General features: G+C 38.9%; 1 protein-coding gene across 1 annotated transcript in view; it reads right to left on the bottom strand.

Annotated features, from left to right (window-relative positions):
• MET (MET proto-oncogene, receptor tyrosine kinase) overlaps positions 1-15218 on the bottom strand; it is a 70218-nt gene extending 55000 nt beyond the window's left edge. The window contains exons 1-2 of the mRNA XM_071423692.1: positions 14019-15218; positions 1717-1908 (exon numbers count right to left, since the gene is read on the bottom strand). Of these exons, the coding sequence (XP_071279793.1) occupies positions 1717-1908; positions 14019-15218 (1392 nt within the window). The remainder of the gene's footprint in view (positions 1-1716; positions 1909-14018) is intronic.
• Between the last annotated feature and the right edge of the window lie 2217 nt (positions 15219-17435).

The raw sequence follows: 17435 nt of genomic DNA, 5'->3' as shown, positions 1-17435 counted from the left end.
TTACTTCAGAAAGATTAAACAAATTGCTCATTTTGCTGTGTGAATCAGTATCTGCTTCCAAGAACAGAGTGCAGTTTGGGCCCATGCTCAGTGTGTAGCTCTTGGCATTTGCATCTCCTGCACAGAAGACAAACTGCAGCTTAAATTTACCAAGGTCATCATGGGAAGTTAAGGTAAAACTGGCAGGGTTGTCATTGAAAGTTTTGTTAAATTTTTTTGGAGAAGGAAAAGAGAAACATGATTTTCTCTACTTTTTCATCTGTCCTTTGTGGCAAATCACTTTGAACTCTTTGCCTGTAGAAGCATTACAGAATTTGCATTATGCAGCTGGTTCTGTGTCCAGTCTGAGCAGAAGACTGGAGGTACAGGATTCCCTTTATCCAGACAGGGTGCATATTCTGAGAACAATATATAACCCTATGCACTGCATGCGGCAAGGAGAGGAGGGAAAGGGAGAGAAGAAAGGAAAGGTTTAGTTCCATTAAAGGCTACATGTGCCCAACTATTTTCTAATGGAAGCTTATGGGAAATGGGAAAACTGGAATGGCACAGCAGCTGATGGTCTTCTCATTAACTTTGATGACTCTCTATGGCCTACAGAACCAGAAGGCCAGAAGGCTATCAATAGTTCAGGAAGTTTTCTAGAAGACAAATAGTACTAGCAAATCAAAATAACACAGGTCCTTGGGTGCAAGAAGGATCCAGGCTGAGATGCACATCCAGGCTGGACTCTGTCAGCTGGAGAAGTCAAGCTCTCCAAGGAAGTTACTACAGGATGACAGTGCTTGAAATAAGTTGGGTGAACTCAAAGTATTTTGTCTTTGTCTTCTGGTGTTTGATTTTTACGGCCAAGATTTTAAAAGACTGCTGCTTGTATTCATTATATTTATTTAATTAGTCACCTACAAAGAAGTCATGTAGTATAATCTACCTGTCTAGGTTAGTTATGTACTTAGTGGAGCAAGACAGACTACTCAGGAGGGTGATTTATCACTTTTTATGAAAAACTTGTTTTACGACAGGAAGAACTGTAATCCAACAGAACAGAGTGAGATAGGAGTGAGCAAGAGCCTGAAAATCTAATACACATTCAGAGAAACTTGAAAGTAGGTGGAGAAGGAGCTAATCTCAATTCTACAGTTGTGAGTCATAGGCTATGGCTACACTAGCAAGGAATTTGGAGCCAGAGGAGTGGATCAGTATATAGAAACAACTAATGCTGAGGCTCCTGCTTCTACATTATAAACTGTCTTGGCCTTTTACATTAAATAGGTATAATCTGATCCTCTAGAGTGTAGATTCATACAAAGTGTATTTTTGAAGCTGTTTGAATAATCAGTCACTGTTTTAGACCTTTCTGCCCCAGCTGAGGTTGAGGCATATTTGATGTCTATCCAAGACACTGCTTTCAGTTTAGTCTTTGAAAGAACTCTTGTTTGTATGGACCAAAATTGTTCTGTGAACTAAGACAGTCAGAGCTCATGGCAGAATTTGCTCCTCAACCACTGTTTCAAACCACAAGCTCCAGGTAAACACTTAAAATACTGAATGCTCTATTAGACACTTTATATTACAGAAACTGTATTTTATTTGGTAATTTCAATTTTCTAATGCCATTTTAAACTGGGGTAATAATCCTCTTCCCTTTCCACTGTCCTGCTAAAGGCTAGTATGGTTTTTATTGTGAAGTTACTGTGGTAATATGGTAATGTTTACCTGCATGAAGCGGCCCTCTGAAGTTCCCAGGTTAGCAATGGTAAGGTTCCCTTTGGTGAAGACAGAAATTGAAGTCAGCAGGACACTGTTGAACTGGCCCATGAACAAGTCAACCCTCTGCAGAGGAGTGGTGACTTCTAAGCGGTATTCATCATCCTGTGCTCTGCAGTACGAAGCGTTTCTTGAAAAAGCCTGTTTGAAAATGAAGTACAGATGAGCACTGTCTTTACGAGTAGCAATAGATCTTTGTCAGAATGAAGTCATTTAGCACAAATGCATTCGACCAAAAGTATTTTAAGATGTTTCAAACTTAATTGCTTCATCAGTTATGATGTTCCATGAGGAGGGCAAAAACTTCTTAATGTTATGGGAATGTTTCGATTAACTTTTAAAATCATGTCTGCAGGAATAAAACATAGGGTCTTTATTTAACCTGATGATACGTGTATAAGCACATATATCAAGGTGTCTTTTCTCCTAGTGACTTCCATAATGCTGCTTCTCCAAAAGTCTGAGAATTCTTGTACTGCAGAGCCTGCCCAGTGACACACCTACTTCTAAAACAGTTTCCAAAACAAATTCTCTAACAATATGATTTTTTACATTAAAATAACAATTTCCAATATTCTTCTCCCTCTATTTTCACCACATTTTTTCAGAAATAAGACACTAAAGTGGAGAAGAAGCCAGAGAAAGAAAAGGGAGATAAGTTAGGAAAAACAGGTTTCTGATTAAACTAAGGGGAAGACAGATTTTGATAATTACTCAGATTATTGTACTGATCATCTGCGGTTCATGCACTATTTCATCTGATCTCTAGATGTCTTGAGTGTACTAAAATAACAGCTGCATTTGCAGGATTTTCTCTTTCATTTTGGTAATAGAGATTGCACGTTTTTAATTTTCATTGAAAAAGATCTTGAACAAAACACTTTACGTTATCTCTGAAGAGGAATATAACCTCCTAACAATTCAATAGTAATCTATTACTAATAGATTTCAATTATATTAGCTTATCAATAATAATTTCATTATTATTGATATTACATCATCTGTTTTGGGGACATAGTGTAAAGATAATAACCAGGAATCCCTTAAATTATCTTTTAACAGTTTAAATTTGGAAGTCATGTAGCATGTTCCCACTGTGACATACTTTATGAAAAAAACATTTAGGAAGATTATAAAGGATCTTACAGTGGTTCCCTCAGTTGAAATCAAGAGTGAGCTTAATGTATCTTATTTTTTAATTGATTTGTTTTTTGTCACAAAACATGTTTTAAAAACATATTTTAAAAAATCTTTAAAGAAGCTTGAATGAAACCTTTTCAAGACAGTCAAGACTCTTGTTACTAAGTCAAACAGATCTGCATCATACCCTTACAGAGAAAGTAGAAAAATTTTAGAAAGAGAAAATTTTATTGTCTTCTAGATTCAGATATCTTTTCTCAGAGTATGAAAAAGAAAGCAATGAATGAAGAATTTCTTGTTGGCCTAACTCTGGTGAATTCTGGACTGAAAATCAAGGCATTGAAAATACTATCAAGAAAATGTTCAACCTAGTAGCTCAGCCCTTTGCTGCTGAACTGTGATGTTTCTGAGCTGAGCCCAGCAACAGCACTGGCAGGTGAGGTTGTCTGCAGCCCCTAGGAGCTGCAGTCAGCAATGGTGCCAGCTTTTCTGAAGGTGCCCTGTCAATTTACTGTAGCATTTAGGTGAAAGCCTACATCAGACCAAATGAGCAGTTGAAATCTCTGCGCAGTGTCCTAAAAGGGCTTCTAAATTAGATGTGGTACAGAAGTGACTTAACAGTTTGGTTATCCACATACTAAAGGTTGTACTGTATTAGTTATCTTATTAACTCTTAATATACAGTGTATTTTCTTCAGCAGGAACTGAACTAATACTTTGAACTAGGAACACTGAACATACTTTATTTTTTTTTTAACCCAGTATTTGACTGGGTTAAATCATCAATGGGCAAGTTTGGCTTTTCTTTGTTTTGGCCACCAAACAAGTGAAAAGCTGTATTCTGTTGCACTCATATCCTACCCAGTGTAAAAGTATTTCTGAAACATCTGTGCAGATTACTCATACAATGAGTATGAATAGTTCAAGTGCAGAAAGATGTACAGTTTTCATGCTTTTTGAAATAAGGCAGATTTCTGAATTTACCCTCCCCCAACATGGGATCTTTGCTCTTTCCTGTAACTGCTTTTTTCCATAAGCAAAGACTTTGGAGAGAGATGTTTCTGTACACCTACATAGTCATTTCATCACAATTCAAGCATCCTAACATGCTGCCTCATGAAACCCCGCTCAAGCTCTTTGGAAAAAGTGGCTAGACTTTCCTGCTTACCCTGACACCTTAGCTTCTCCAAAGTCAGCTAGCCACAAAGTCAGCTCAGCCTTCCTCAGAGATGCCATAATTTTGTCTGTCTGCTGAAGAACCTGTAGATTGTTACACATATGGTTCTTAAAAAACCTGGCACTTCATGGATTACCATAATGTAGGGTTGGCTGTTCAAGAAATAGGAAGGCTTTGATCTTTGAGTAGAAATGCAGAGATTAAAAGGCTACTTAGAAATCTAAAGGAAGATTGATAACAGGGAAAACTTTGTCAAACATGCTGCTTTAAATTAACACTTTTACGTCTGGTTCGCTCTCTCTCTCTCTCCCCCCCTCCCTCCCTCTCTCCCAGTATACACATAACTATCCATTTGGCTGTCAATGTGGAAAAATAACTGATGTCAGATGATGCACTCTGGGTATCATGCCAAGTTCCACTGAGAAATCACACAACTATTGAAATGGACAATTAGAGCACGGGTAAGTGCCTGGGTTCAGCTATATTGCTTCTCTTGTAGGACAAGAGGTGCCAATTCTGCCTGTGATTCACAGAGAGGGCTTTGTTACTGTTAAGCTGGCACAGGTGTGCTGCTGGAATGCAGTGAGGTGTGAGCAAGCCCTGCCTTACAGCTGTGTCCAGAAGGGTAGAAGATAATTAATGTTATCTTATTTGTTCATATGGGAAGCTGTGGTGCTCTGGAATTTACACTTGATTTGGTCCACAGAAGACAAAAACGCCAAAAATGTCTCTAGACATCGCTGAGCTGAGCTATCAGGAGCTATCACTGTTTTGCAGGTAACTGATGGTATATATGTCATATTCAGTGAGCATAAAAACAAAATATTTCAGACAGAGTTGCATATTTGAAGCCAAAAGTGCAAAGCAGGGAAGGAATTCTTACAAAAACTTGTGAAAAATCGCAGACAAACCTGGTTAGGTCGGTGTCAGAAAATCCAAAAGTCTAGTCTCTGGTCTGAATACTATACCCAGGGAAAAAAAATCCAAATATATTTTTGTGAGCTTTTCTCTAATTTGCAGTGACTGCAAATTGGAGAAACACCCCTCCAGGCTCATTCTTCTAGAGCTCGTTAAAACCTGCTCTTAGTTAAGTGCAGTGCTCATATAGAAAGTGATATTATGTATAATGTCTTGATATTTTGTTTAATGTCTTGAATAAACTGGAGATCAATGACTTAATCACTGCAGAACATTTCATACTGTCTTGTGAGCCACTTGGAGGACATCATTAAAATTAAAATTTAATTTGACAAATTGGAGAAATGGTCTGAAAGTAACTTGGTGATATTTCCTAGTGCCAATCATAAAATAGTGCAGTCATGATGTAAAGCTCAAGGAAAGTAGGAATATGCATGAGTTTTATTTCCTGCTGGTTTGTTTATATGACTTCTAACTTGCTGGCTGTCAAGAATCAAAATTCAAAGTATCAAAATTTTTTTCTACTGTGAACTCTGGGATTCTCCCTCAAAAGAAGTGGTCACCAACAACAGCCAACAGCATTTCTCCTTTCATAGAATCAAAGAATCCCTTAAGGTGGAAAAGACCCTTAAGGTCTGTGGCATAACATGGAGTAGGGAAAAATAAACTATTGTTAAATTACCTGGATCCAGATGTCTGCAAATGGCAAAAATCTTTTTCCAAAGAAACTACTGTAGAGTTTCTGAATGAATTGGTGATTCTACAGAACAAATGGGTTACCAAGACCATTAAAATCTAAGAGAGTGTATAAGTTCCTTGTCTCTTTTCCTGTGGAAGTCAGTGAATTAAGATGAATAATCAAATTACAGTTTTCAGAGTGGGTCCAATTGGAATCAAACACATAATGGTGAAGAATTTACATGTACAGCAAACTCTGAACAGGAAAATAACCATGAGGAACACAGAAGAACCTTATCATATTTTCCTCTCTAAATATTTCAATGTATTTTCAGCCAATGTAGGTTTGCGGTTCTTGATACACCTTAATTTTCTGGGTAGTTTTCATTATTTCTCTTCAGGTGAGAAGTGCGTTTGATCACTGCTTCTCTCCATTGAAAACACAAGAATGTAATTCTGGCCCAAATAATTCAGTGAAGCCAGGTAGTTGTCTGAGGATGAGAGTGACTTGATCATCGTCATGGTAATTATGATTCTTGTAATCCTAAGGAAGGGAAAAATTAATCATATTGAAGGGCATGATTTTGCCAGTGGAAGCCAATTCATGTGCTAAACAGTTCCCATAGAAGCAGAGACACAGTGCTTCTGGTTTCCTCTTGACTGGCGAACAACACCTTGAGGGTGTGTGGGTGCTGTGAACTCAGCCCAGTGCTCATGCAGGACAGAACATGTCTGGGACAGGGGACTGGGTTCTCTGCTTCTAAGAACTTCTGCCGAGGCAATGAAGCTTTACTCTAAAAGGTAGAAGAGTTTCTTCCTCTTCTGTTTTAAACAAAGAAATGTTTCCCTCTTCTTCCTTCCTCCTCTTCCCAATACTCCTCATTTGAAAGCAATTAAAAGATTTTTATATGGAATACAGAGAAAGCATGTCCCTTTCTGAGAATAAAATTTTTAAAAGAACTCCATCAGTGTAAAATTTTACACAATATCATTTCAGTATTCCTAATTCTTGTTGCTTTGATCTACTCCTAAAATGAGATGGGGGAAGTGATGCTTCACTTAAGGTAATAGATAAAAAACATCTTTGTTAAATGTAATTAGTTAATACAAATTAAGATGATTTTATGTTCTTTTGTCAAGATCATTCAAAGAGTTATTTGCTTTTGTCATTGAACAGTACTGCATTAGTTCTCATAATCTGGTTAGTGCATTAGCACTAAGTAAATCCTATTGATTCAGTAGACAAAATGGACCTAAGTAATCTTTGTGTTTTGCTGATTTCCTTTATATTAATTTAGCATTTAACTCAGTATACAGATTATCAAAGAAGAGGTGTTGACTAATTACACATTTTTAAGAAATAAAGTAATGCATTGGAGATATTGTGCTGATGAAAGCAGTTTTGATGTACATTTGTAGTGTCTATTAGGTGCATGTTTCATGGAAGTCCTTACTGACACTGAAGCTGTGGTAAAATAGAAAAGCTGGGAATTCTATCTAGACCAGCTATCCAAAGATAATGCTGAATGTTGAGACCCTTATTCGACCAAAACATTGCACAACAACTGCATGTCTTGCCAAAACAGTGGTGCAAGACGTGTGGGACAGAAAGAATTCAAGAAACTAGAAGAAAATCATGCAATCTGCCCTAATTTCCACAGACTGTGTATAAAAGCAGGTGGCATCTGCTTTAAGAAAATTAAGTTGTCATCATCACTTCCTGCAAGATCATTTCTCTAGCATTTCTTTGTTTTCACACACCCTGTAGACAGTACGAGTAATAATTTCATGTGGCTTACACTTGCTTTCTGAACCATTTGTGCCATGGATCTTCTGCCTCAGCATTATTATTACTTTTTTTAAATTTACTGTGGGATTTGATTCTGGTTTTACTTGTATGTTTGGAAATGAGGAGTAATTCCACTCTGATGCAAAGCTGTCTGAGATCAGAAACCCACATGCCACCTAGAAAGTTTGAGTAACACAGCTCTCTCCTGGATAGTAATTACCTACTGCTGCTTTAGTGAGCAATAATGATGGCCAGATGTGGTCTTGAGTCAGAATAAGCAGAGTAAGTAGAAAACTGCTGAGGTAAGGTGGGTGCTGAGTGAGCTGAAAGGCAGATGCCTGCTTTGTCAGGACTTATGTGTCTCTCCATTGTTTGGCAGCAGAACACGAGAAAAATTCATGTGTCAACCACCTACCAAAGCCAGGTGGGATGGATCCAGGACTTAGATCTGCATACAGAGTGCTGCATGATCAGCTTCTCTTTCTCTGGAACTTGGAATGTGCTTAAAGAAATCCAAGCAGATCTTTCAAAAGGGGCTAAGATGGTCCCATTGCAGAATAGTCATCAGCAGACTTGATGTGAACTTAATCTGGGACTAAGGAGTCTTAGAATTTGGTCTGAACCCAGGAAAAGAGGCTCAGATCTCAATATTATACATCTTCAGGGAGTATCCTTAGTATTCTATTACTACTAGTATACATTTTGAACATCTCTTTTTGTGGGACTATAAAATTTTTCTAATTTGCAAGGCTACATAGGATAAGAAAATTACACTTTGTTCAGTTCTAGTCTGTAGACTTATTTAAGTGCCTTCAGAAACTGAGACATAAAAAACACATGACCAGATATTCATTTTAACAAAATAAAAATTACTTTCTGCCTGAAATGATTTCTGTGCAATTCCAGAGAAAAGCAGCAGAGTCACTTTTCCACACTAATAACCAATAGGGAACCATGCCTTCAGTGGAAGAATTTGATTAAAAAGTCTGGAAATGGAACATTATTAGTAACTCTGGCTGATAAAGCTGTGCCCTTTGCAGAAAATGGTAGTTTAATGGATACTACTTTTTCACAGAGAAATCCAGCTTTCATCAAGAAGATGATAAAATGCCAAGCAGCAGCACTGGGAAGCAAGGAAAGACAGGTCCCTAACTGGACATCAAGAGAAGGAAAACTGTCGTTTTTGCAGCCGTGGGTAACTAAGAGGTTTGCCCCCAAACTCCATAGCTCCCGGGGCTCCCAAGAGCCTGCAAAGACATCAACCACTAGGGGAGGTGTGGCACTTTCCTAAAAAACTCCCCGACCTGCCTTTTTCCTTGTCTTGTCCTTTTCTCAGTAACTCCCTCATGAGGGTGTCCATGTGGCCAGTCCCTTCCCTCTGCAGCCAAGTGTTTGCTAAATCTGGTTCAGCCTGAGATAACCTTCCCAGACCCACAGCCATGCTCATACCTCACCCCTACACACTCATACCTGTGTCCCTCCTGTGCAGTTCAGCTGGAGACCAGACTCTCCCTGCAATCCCTCATGCCTGGCTGTTTGTCCCAGTCAGGTCTTCCATGGCCAGCTGGGTTGGTGGCCATGTACCTACTGGTGGAGGGGAGCAGGTTGGTGAGCACACCCTGCCTGCCCTCCACTAGTACAGGCACAGCAGAGACCCTTGGTACTGCCAGGACTCACTGCAGAGAGGCAGAACAGGAATGTGGATGCAGCCTATCCCCTTGTTACTAGGGTTTAAGCATGTCTTAAAGGGTGCCAGTGCACTCTGCCCATCATTCTGCCCTCCTCAGTTATTGTTCTGAGATGTCAGAACCCCACAGAGGAGCTTGCATACAAATGGAAACAGATTTCATGCCCAGGCAGAGTGCTGCATGCCATCTGATATAGCATTTCCAGAGGAATAAATGACTGGACAAATCTAATGGATTCTGGTATCTGAGTTTTAGGGAAAATATTCAGTCACATTCTAGTCACAATATAAAAACATCTCTGTGCTGTTAGACTATCTGAGCAATTTACAGCAATCCATTTTAATCAGAGATATGTGGTGTTATTTTTAAACCTGACAAAATTCTATGCCAAACGGTGTGGGATATTACAGTTCCAGGGCCTCAAAAGAGTTATTTGTTTCTGTTTATTTTATTAAATATTCTTAGACACAGCCTTAAGATGACAGATCAATAAATGCCTTTGTGGTTTCGTGATAGAAGGCAGCAATTATTTTCTTCCATTACAATATAAGCATAACCTAATTTTACTCATCTGTCATGTGCGTAATGGTAATAAAGAAGCATCACCATGTGTTTCTTTTACCTTCCCTTTTTTTTTGTTTTGGTGATCTTCTGTTTTCCTTTCATGTTTTCCAACTCTTTGTGTCTTTCATTTAAGAGGAGTTGTGACCAGTTTGTCTTGCTTTATGACACTTCCTGGGGGCATGGTAGCAAAAGCCTGTCTGTGACTTCTCTTCCTGTAAGGTCTAAGTATTTTAGGCCTTCACCTGAACTTAACTGTAGAAAAAACAAAGACATAAGATCTTTACAGAACTGAATTTGGATTTCACCATTAGAGGTGTTTTATCATGAAAGTCCATAATTATTAAAGTCAGGTAATTTGGCTTACAATAGTTTATCAGATAAGAGATGCAGAAAGGACAAAAAAAAGCCTGTAAGATCCTGATATATCTAATGACAACTGAAATGTATAGTTGAGATTGTCAAGGCTAAAATCAACTCATCTTCCTCACTTGAAAAATCCCATTTAATACACGGTAAAGATGCACACTACTGGACTATGACTGCAAATGAAGTAAGCAACATTTGTCTTCTCATCTAAGCACACCTCTGCTTTGGGTATACCACACTGGGGCTGATAATGACTAACTGACCAAATAAACTTTGCTGAAAGACTACATCCAGTTTTCTCTTTGTTGTGGGAGATTCCTGAACAGTGATTCAACACCCCTCCCCCAGCAGCCACCTCTCAGATATCTTTGTCCTGACTCAAGCAATAAAACCTCCTTACTATTACTCCCAATTTTTCTTTTAATTCAAAGCCAGTTATGTTTCCATCTTGCTGTCATTTAAGTGTCAGCCAGCTCTTCCCTGAAGGAAATTATTAGGCAGTACTAACTGGTCACAGCTCTGCTGAAGTATGTCTGACATCAATCAGATGCTCCATCGGATTCACTTTTCCTAACCCTGACTTCAGTGAGCCCAGGTTTTGGCCTAATATGTATTACACTTAAACACAACTGGAAATGTTTTATTTTGATTTTATGAAGTTTTCCATGAGCACTGGAGTAAGTGAAGCACAGTTTTGTCTGGATTTATATCTTGTGGTTGGTTGACTTTGCTCTTCAACTAAGCTCTGATGGAGACTATTCCCCTGGGTGGGCAATACCTTCCTTGTGACTCCTTCTGAGGTTTAGAAAGGTACTCCTAAAATTTCATCAGTTTCCATAGCCTGAGCCTATATGGGACCCATCACTGGATTCACACCTGAATTCACATCTTTAAGATTTCTTATTGCTGAGGCTGTAAGGATAACTAACAGAGAGACAGACCTGAAATAGCATGACCACATAAACTTCATTCCTTTAGAAAACAAGGCCAAAACAGAACAAATTTTGCTTATTATATCAAGATGAGTGGAAGTTTTACTTATTTTTGCTTTAAATATGAGAAGAAAAAGTTGAGGAAGTGTTTTGGATGTATCATTCAGGTTTATTTTGATCTAATTCTACCTTTAGAAGCCTCAGATGAAACAGTCCTGAGGGACAGCCACTTAAAAAGATGGACTACCCGAAGTCAAACAAAATTATGTACAATTGTCTTGGGGGACCTTTTTTTGATAACATGAAATAGCTTTCATAAATCAGAGTCTAACTGTAAATTATCAGAGAGCATTTCCTTGCAAAGAGTGCTAGAGGCTCATTTTTCTTTTTAATGTTGAAGTTAGTGGTATACCATATTCACTGCTGGACTGTTTTCACTGTCCTATGACTTAATTTTGCAGTGGTCAGTGACTTTCACTTGCATGAGTGATCTGTGGTTTTATTCTCTTGACATCAAAGAGAAAAATCATCTTGGCTACATTACAAAAAACAAGTTTTGAACTTTGCAACTATAAACTGTGACAAACTCTCAGATTTTATAAAAGCTTTCTTTTAAGTTGAAGGTGACTTACAAAAAGGGGAAAAATGTTTTATGCCCGCATGTACACTTTTACAATGTACAAAGAAGGGCCTAAGAAGAGTTGGGGGTTTGAGAATCTTTTTTTATTAAGTGTTATTTAATCTCCAGCAAAATCAGGAAAGACCAGATTTGACATTTTTGGGCCAAGCATAAGAAATAATGTGCCTTCCTTTTTCTGCCTGCTCCTTCCCTTCCTTCACATTCCAACCCTTCAGGTCTACTTTACACACCAGAGAAAAACAGGTGTACAAAAGATGGTTGGCAAATTCTTGCCAATCTCTGTGGCTAGTTGAAACCTGAAAAACCTCAAAGGACACTTTTTAGTGAAGCCTTAATGAGCCCTCTGGAATAAGGCAAAGGAAATGGTACAGCAAAGCTTGACAGTCTTGATATTTCAGCGTTAAGCAAACAATCAGGACAAAAATTTTTGACTGGCTTTATGCCATTTAAAAGAATCACAAGAAATCATAGAAACATTTTTCCCTTTATCAATTTAATGTAGCAGAAATCAGAGCTCTGATGACATTTCTTGAAAATAGGCAACTATAATAAACACGTTGGCAGTACAAGACACTCATTCTGATATGCAAAGCAGCAGCAGACTCTGGAAAAGCCTTTGAAACACAAAAGTACTTCCCAGCATGTGAAAAGCTGCAAATTATTCTGTCAATATTTTAATGGTATACTTTGCTTTGAAGAGATCACCTTATGAAATGTGTGTATAGGCAAGAGCAGAATGAGATAAGTTAAAGGCCACAAGCTTTAAAGACAGTCATTCACAAATCATATACCCCAGGAATATAGAATAAAATACTTTCAGAGAAGGACAATGGTTCTTGTTAAAAATGAACTGAAAAAAGAAAAAAAAAAGGATATGACTACCTGAAATGAAAAATTAGGACAGCAATAACAAAGTGAAGAGAGAGAAGCTACTGTGCTGAGTGTTTGCTAACTTGTTTTTAGTTCCTGAAAATTGCCTGTCCCCCTCCCACAAAAAAGGGAATGAAATGCTATGTCTGTTGGAGCTGCTGTATCAGCATCCACTGGCAGTGCTACATCTGTGTTGAACACCTGGGGCCTGCTATAAGCAGTCATCCCCCAAATGGCAAGGCTGCTGTGGTTATGATCAGATTGCTTCAGACCCTCTCTGAGCACATTCCTGCTACTTGGGAGAAGCCGCAGGGTCTCTGTAATGGGTTCTTCTCCCCAGACTGCCCTGTCTCACCTCTGGCAGTGGGGAGCAGCCCTTCCCTTTGACAAAACAGACTCCCACCTCCAACCAGGGCATTGTGTCAACATCCTAACCTGATGCCCTGTGCTGAGCAGCTGTGCTGAAGAGGACACTGGTGATACTTGGGGTGAAGAAGGTCTGTGACTCCCACTCTCACTTTGAGCTGTCCCAGCAATGGGATATGAGAGATACCATCCATCGCTAAATGCAGGTTGAGCTGTTGATCTGTCCTGACACTGGCCTCAAACTGGCTGAGCAGAGCCCCACCACAGAGGCTCTGGCCCACTGGTAGAAGACAGTGTGCCACCTCTGAGCTCCAAATTTCTTGTATTGGAGAATAGAAAGTTCCCCAGGTAGGATATTTAGGGGCCTGCTTCATAAGCAGGTGATTGAAAGTTCTAATGTTTCATGTTCCAAAGTAACTGTTCTAAGTATCTGATTCCCACATTCTGTATTTATTTTATAAGACCTAAAACAGCACAGACACTGGCCAGAAGAGAAAGGGAAAAATTCTGTGCTTCCTCTGCTCACAGTATTTCATATGGTTGGAGAACAGCAGCCTCCTGAAGTCATGGTGTACAGAAATGCAACCCTCCCACCCGAGACCACCTGAACCCTCATTCAGATACAGATTTCACCAACACTTTCTTGCAGAAAACTGATGCCAGTTGAACTATTTCTGTACCAAGCATGACTAACCACATTACAATCTGGCTCTTCATGCCATATTCCAAACCAGCTCTTTCATTTTTTTCTGAGAAGGGCAGTGATTCAGCATTAACTTACTTTTAAGTATGTGATGTTTTTCAAGGACTCTTCAGTGCACATGAATGTTTATGAATACTTTTTTTAAATATTAAAAGAAATAACTGCCTAAACGTTCCATTTATCTGCATCAGTTTCTCAAGCAAAAAACTACATTTTTTAGCCCCATAAAGACCTCAGTGATTTTTATACTCAATTTACAGGAACTAATCCTTTTAGGGATAATCAACAGCAATGCTAAGCAATCTGCAATGATCAGGGGCTTATATTTTGTAACTGAAACTGAAGGGATGGATACCTGGCAATGGAATAGGCAAAGAGAGAACAAAAGTCTCAAAATGTAACAAATAAATTATCACTTACCCTGTTCAAGCAGTATTTGCTCTCTTTCCCGTAAAAGTGCTGGAGGCATTTCATGTTCTGCTTATCAACAATCTTGTTGAAGAACTCGTTGATGGTTCGCACAGAGACGGCGCAGACAGCAGATCGGTTGGTTGGTTCAGAAGAGTCTGGTTTGCTTTGTGCAAAAACACCATAGAGGATATCATCATTGAGCCCAAGGCCCATTTCGTGTGCTAGAGCTGCACCAGGCTTGCTTACGTAGGCAGCTTGCAAAATGTTGAATACCTCCTTCCGGATGGACCTCTTCCTTCGCTTTTCAGTAAAAATGCACTCAAGAGGCATTTCCATGTAGGAACGCATCTCTGAGTCTAAAGTGCAGAAGCGGATAATTCTAGTGTGAAAAGACTGTGAATCAAGAGCTTCTCTCTGTACAGTCAAAAAATAGACAAAGTGATCATTTTCAAAGGCATGGACGTACCTAATAGGATACGAGTCACGGAACTGAGGGAGGATATCTATATAAGACTGATCTGTGAGAAACTCAAAACCATCCTGTGTTTCTTTTAATCTTCTAACTGATATTGAATGCAGCACATGGGGAGGTTGAAACGCAGATGTCACAGTATTTCCAACAAAAAAGTTGACAAACCTGTCCTTTTCAGTCACCAAAACTTTGGTTCCTAAAGTGCTAACAACACAATCAGGACAGTTATCTGCTTCTCCATCCGCCTGGGGTGAGTACATGCAGTGCACCTCGCTTTCAATGTCAGCAGGGTTGTCAGGGTGAATGATGTGACGGTGGCAGATGCCTCCGGACACACTACCACAGCTAATGAGCTGATCATCATAATAAGTTTCTAAAAGCAGTGCCATGTTGATGTTATCCTTCCATATGCTGTTAGATAAATTGGCTTTATCTCGGCAGTCTTCACATGGTGCACAGTCAGGGTTCTCCAAAACAGGCCCAGTCTTGTACACAGAAATGTTCTGGAGAGTTTCATTTAGTACGTAAATCTTATTGACTGCTCCAATATAAACATGATGCTTGTATAAAACTACATTCTGAATTGGTGTGTCTGCAATGAAGTTAGGAAGATCATATTTTACACCAAGATTCATCTCTGATTTTTTAGCTGCTTCTTTGCATTGTCCATGGCTCCTCTGCAGCAAGGCAAACAGGAATACAATAAACCCAGAAGGATATGCAGTAAAAGGCTTCATTGTCAGAGATCTAATCTGTCAAAATATATTTAATGGGAAAACTGGTTATATTTCATATACTAAACCGTCAGTTTATCAGACAACAGAAATCCGTTTCTAGGCTGCATGCAGTAGCTGAGCTATTTCAGTTTAAGAAGTGTTGCAATCTTGCTTAGTGTCATAATAGTTGTATTAGAAACGGCTACAATCACTGTAGGTACCCATTTCACTGCCTTTAGAACAATTCACAGAAGGATTTTCTTATGATGAATTTCTCAAGACCCCTTGGAATGTTGTAGAGCAGCAAAAGAGAGAGGACTACTTCCACAACACCATTAAACCAGCTGACTGGTGCAGTTTAGAACAGGATGGTGTACACATATCTAAAAGCAAAACTGCCCAGGAAACTTAGGGCACAACAGCACACAAAGCAGTTGGAGCACTTCAATGTGTGGCTATAAGATATTTGTCAAGTTCTCAAGGGGCTGAATGGATTCCAAGCACAGTTGATCAAAAGTAAGAAATAGAAAAGACATGAAATAATGCCAAGATTTGAGCTGAATGGAGTTATATTCTGTTGATTTTTTTTTGATTAACCAAGGAAGAGAGACTTCTCCACCAGACCAAACGAAGAAACCCCTCTCTCTCCCTCTCTCCATCTTCTCAAATCACTGTCTTTCATAAAGGCCCAGTTTGGAAAAAAGAATGTCTTTTTTCAGCCAGGCCTACTTCTTGGAATAGTCATTCTCCCTCGTGTTGACAAGGCTTTGTAATGTATTATTAGAATATTTTATGCATCATGTGGTGTTTGGCATGTGCAAGCTTTATTTTAGGCCCTGTACCACAGCAGTAAGTCACTCTGGTGAGCCTTACAAGACACAGGCGTATCGCTGTATTGTAAACAAAGGGCTATCAAGTGACCTACAGCCATTAACTGATGAAATCAAACCATCTAGCACTTCTCTCTTTTTCTTTTACATCTCCACACAGTTGTTTGATGTGGCTTGAAAAACCAAAGGCAGATGACTTGTGTGATATTTCACCCCCTTGAAAGATCAATGAAATGAACTGTGGTTATGAGCGTTTCAGTGCAGTATCCACACTATACCCTGTCACACCAGATTTCTTCTGTCAACATCATGACATTTGCTAAGCCAAATTTAGCTTCTTCATGGAGAAAACAATTATGCATTCTAACAGCAATATGATCACATACTTTGGGAAAATTCCTATAACTTTGACTATAGTTAGGCAATTGTTGCTAATCAAGAAATGCTTGTGACCACCAAGAGAATTTAAAATAGATGATCTTGAAAATTACAAACTGAATAATAAGAATCTGTACCAGTTTTTTATTTCATTAGGAAATGAAAATACTACTATAGACCAGAGCTGTTTCAGCTGTGTATAAATCTAGTGTTTTCACTAGATTGGATAAAACAATCCATCAATAATTCTTGTGGTGCTTTATTTCAGTGTCCACTGAATTCTTTCTGTGGTTTACCTCTTTAATTACACAAAATAATAGGTTTTGGAAACTAATTGTTCTTCCTCCCTGTTATCTGATAAGAATCATGATTGAGAGTTGGGAATAAAAATCAGAAACACAGGCTAGTTGCAAGTATTAGCTGGTAAAAACAAGTCACACTTCTAGTGTTGAGACATAAAGATCATCCTTCAAATCAGTAACATTTTTCTGATATTAATTAGTGATAACAGAATCCTGGAAACAAATCTAGCCTGGATTTGAAAGAAAAAGAAAAAAGAGCAAGGATATTGCTATAATTCGAAAATAGTCCCAGTACACAAACTGCTGACTTCCATATTGTATAGGGCAGGAAACTGTCTTCTTATCCTCTGTAACATCTTGCTATCGTGAATTTTTTTCCTGCTGTGTGCTGGGATGAAACCAAGAGCTTTCAAAGTTTGTGTAAAACACCCAGAATTCACACATGATCCATGTTCACATCCTGCCTGGCCAGTGTCAAGTGCAGGCCCCAGCACTGGGAGAAGTGGGGGCCTGGTCTGACTGTCTGCCTCTATTCAAGCAGCACTTCCACCCAAGACACTGCTGAAATGTGATGCATTCCTGCAGATTCACTTCTGATGAGCCAACGTGTTCTGACAAATACTAGATTAAGCAGAAAATTCCAAAAGTGCTCTATTTCTGACACCAGCCAGAGGTAGATATACTGTTACTTTAATAAGTTTAAACCACTTACCAGAGGCAGCCCTGCA

This window comes from Agelaius tricolor, unplaced genomic scaffold (assembly GCF_023055355.1).
Source record: "Agelaius tricolor isolate 1412-34295 unplaced genomic scaffold, bAgeTri1.0.p SCAF_3, whole genome shotgun sequence".
Taxonomy (NCBI): Eukaryota; Metazoa; Chordata; class Aves; order Passeriformes; family Icteridae; genus Agelaius; species Agelaius tricolor.
This window is presented reverse-complemented; position numbering and strand designations above follow the sequence as displayed.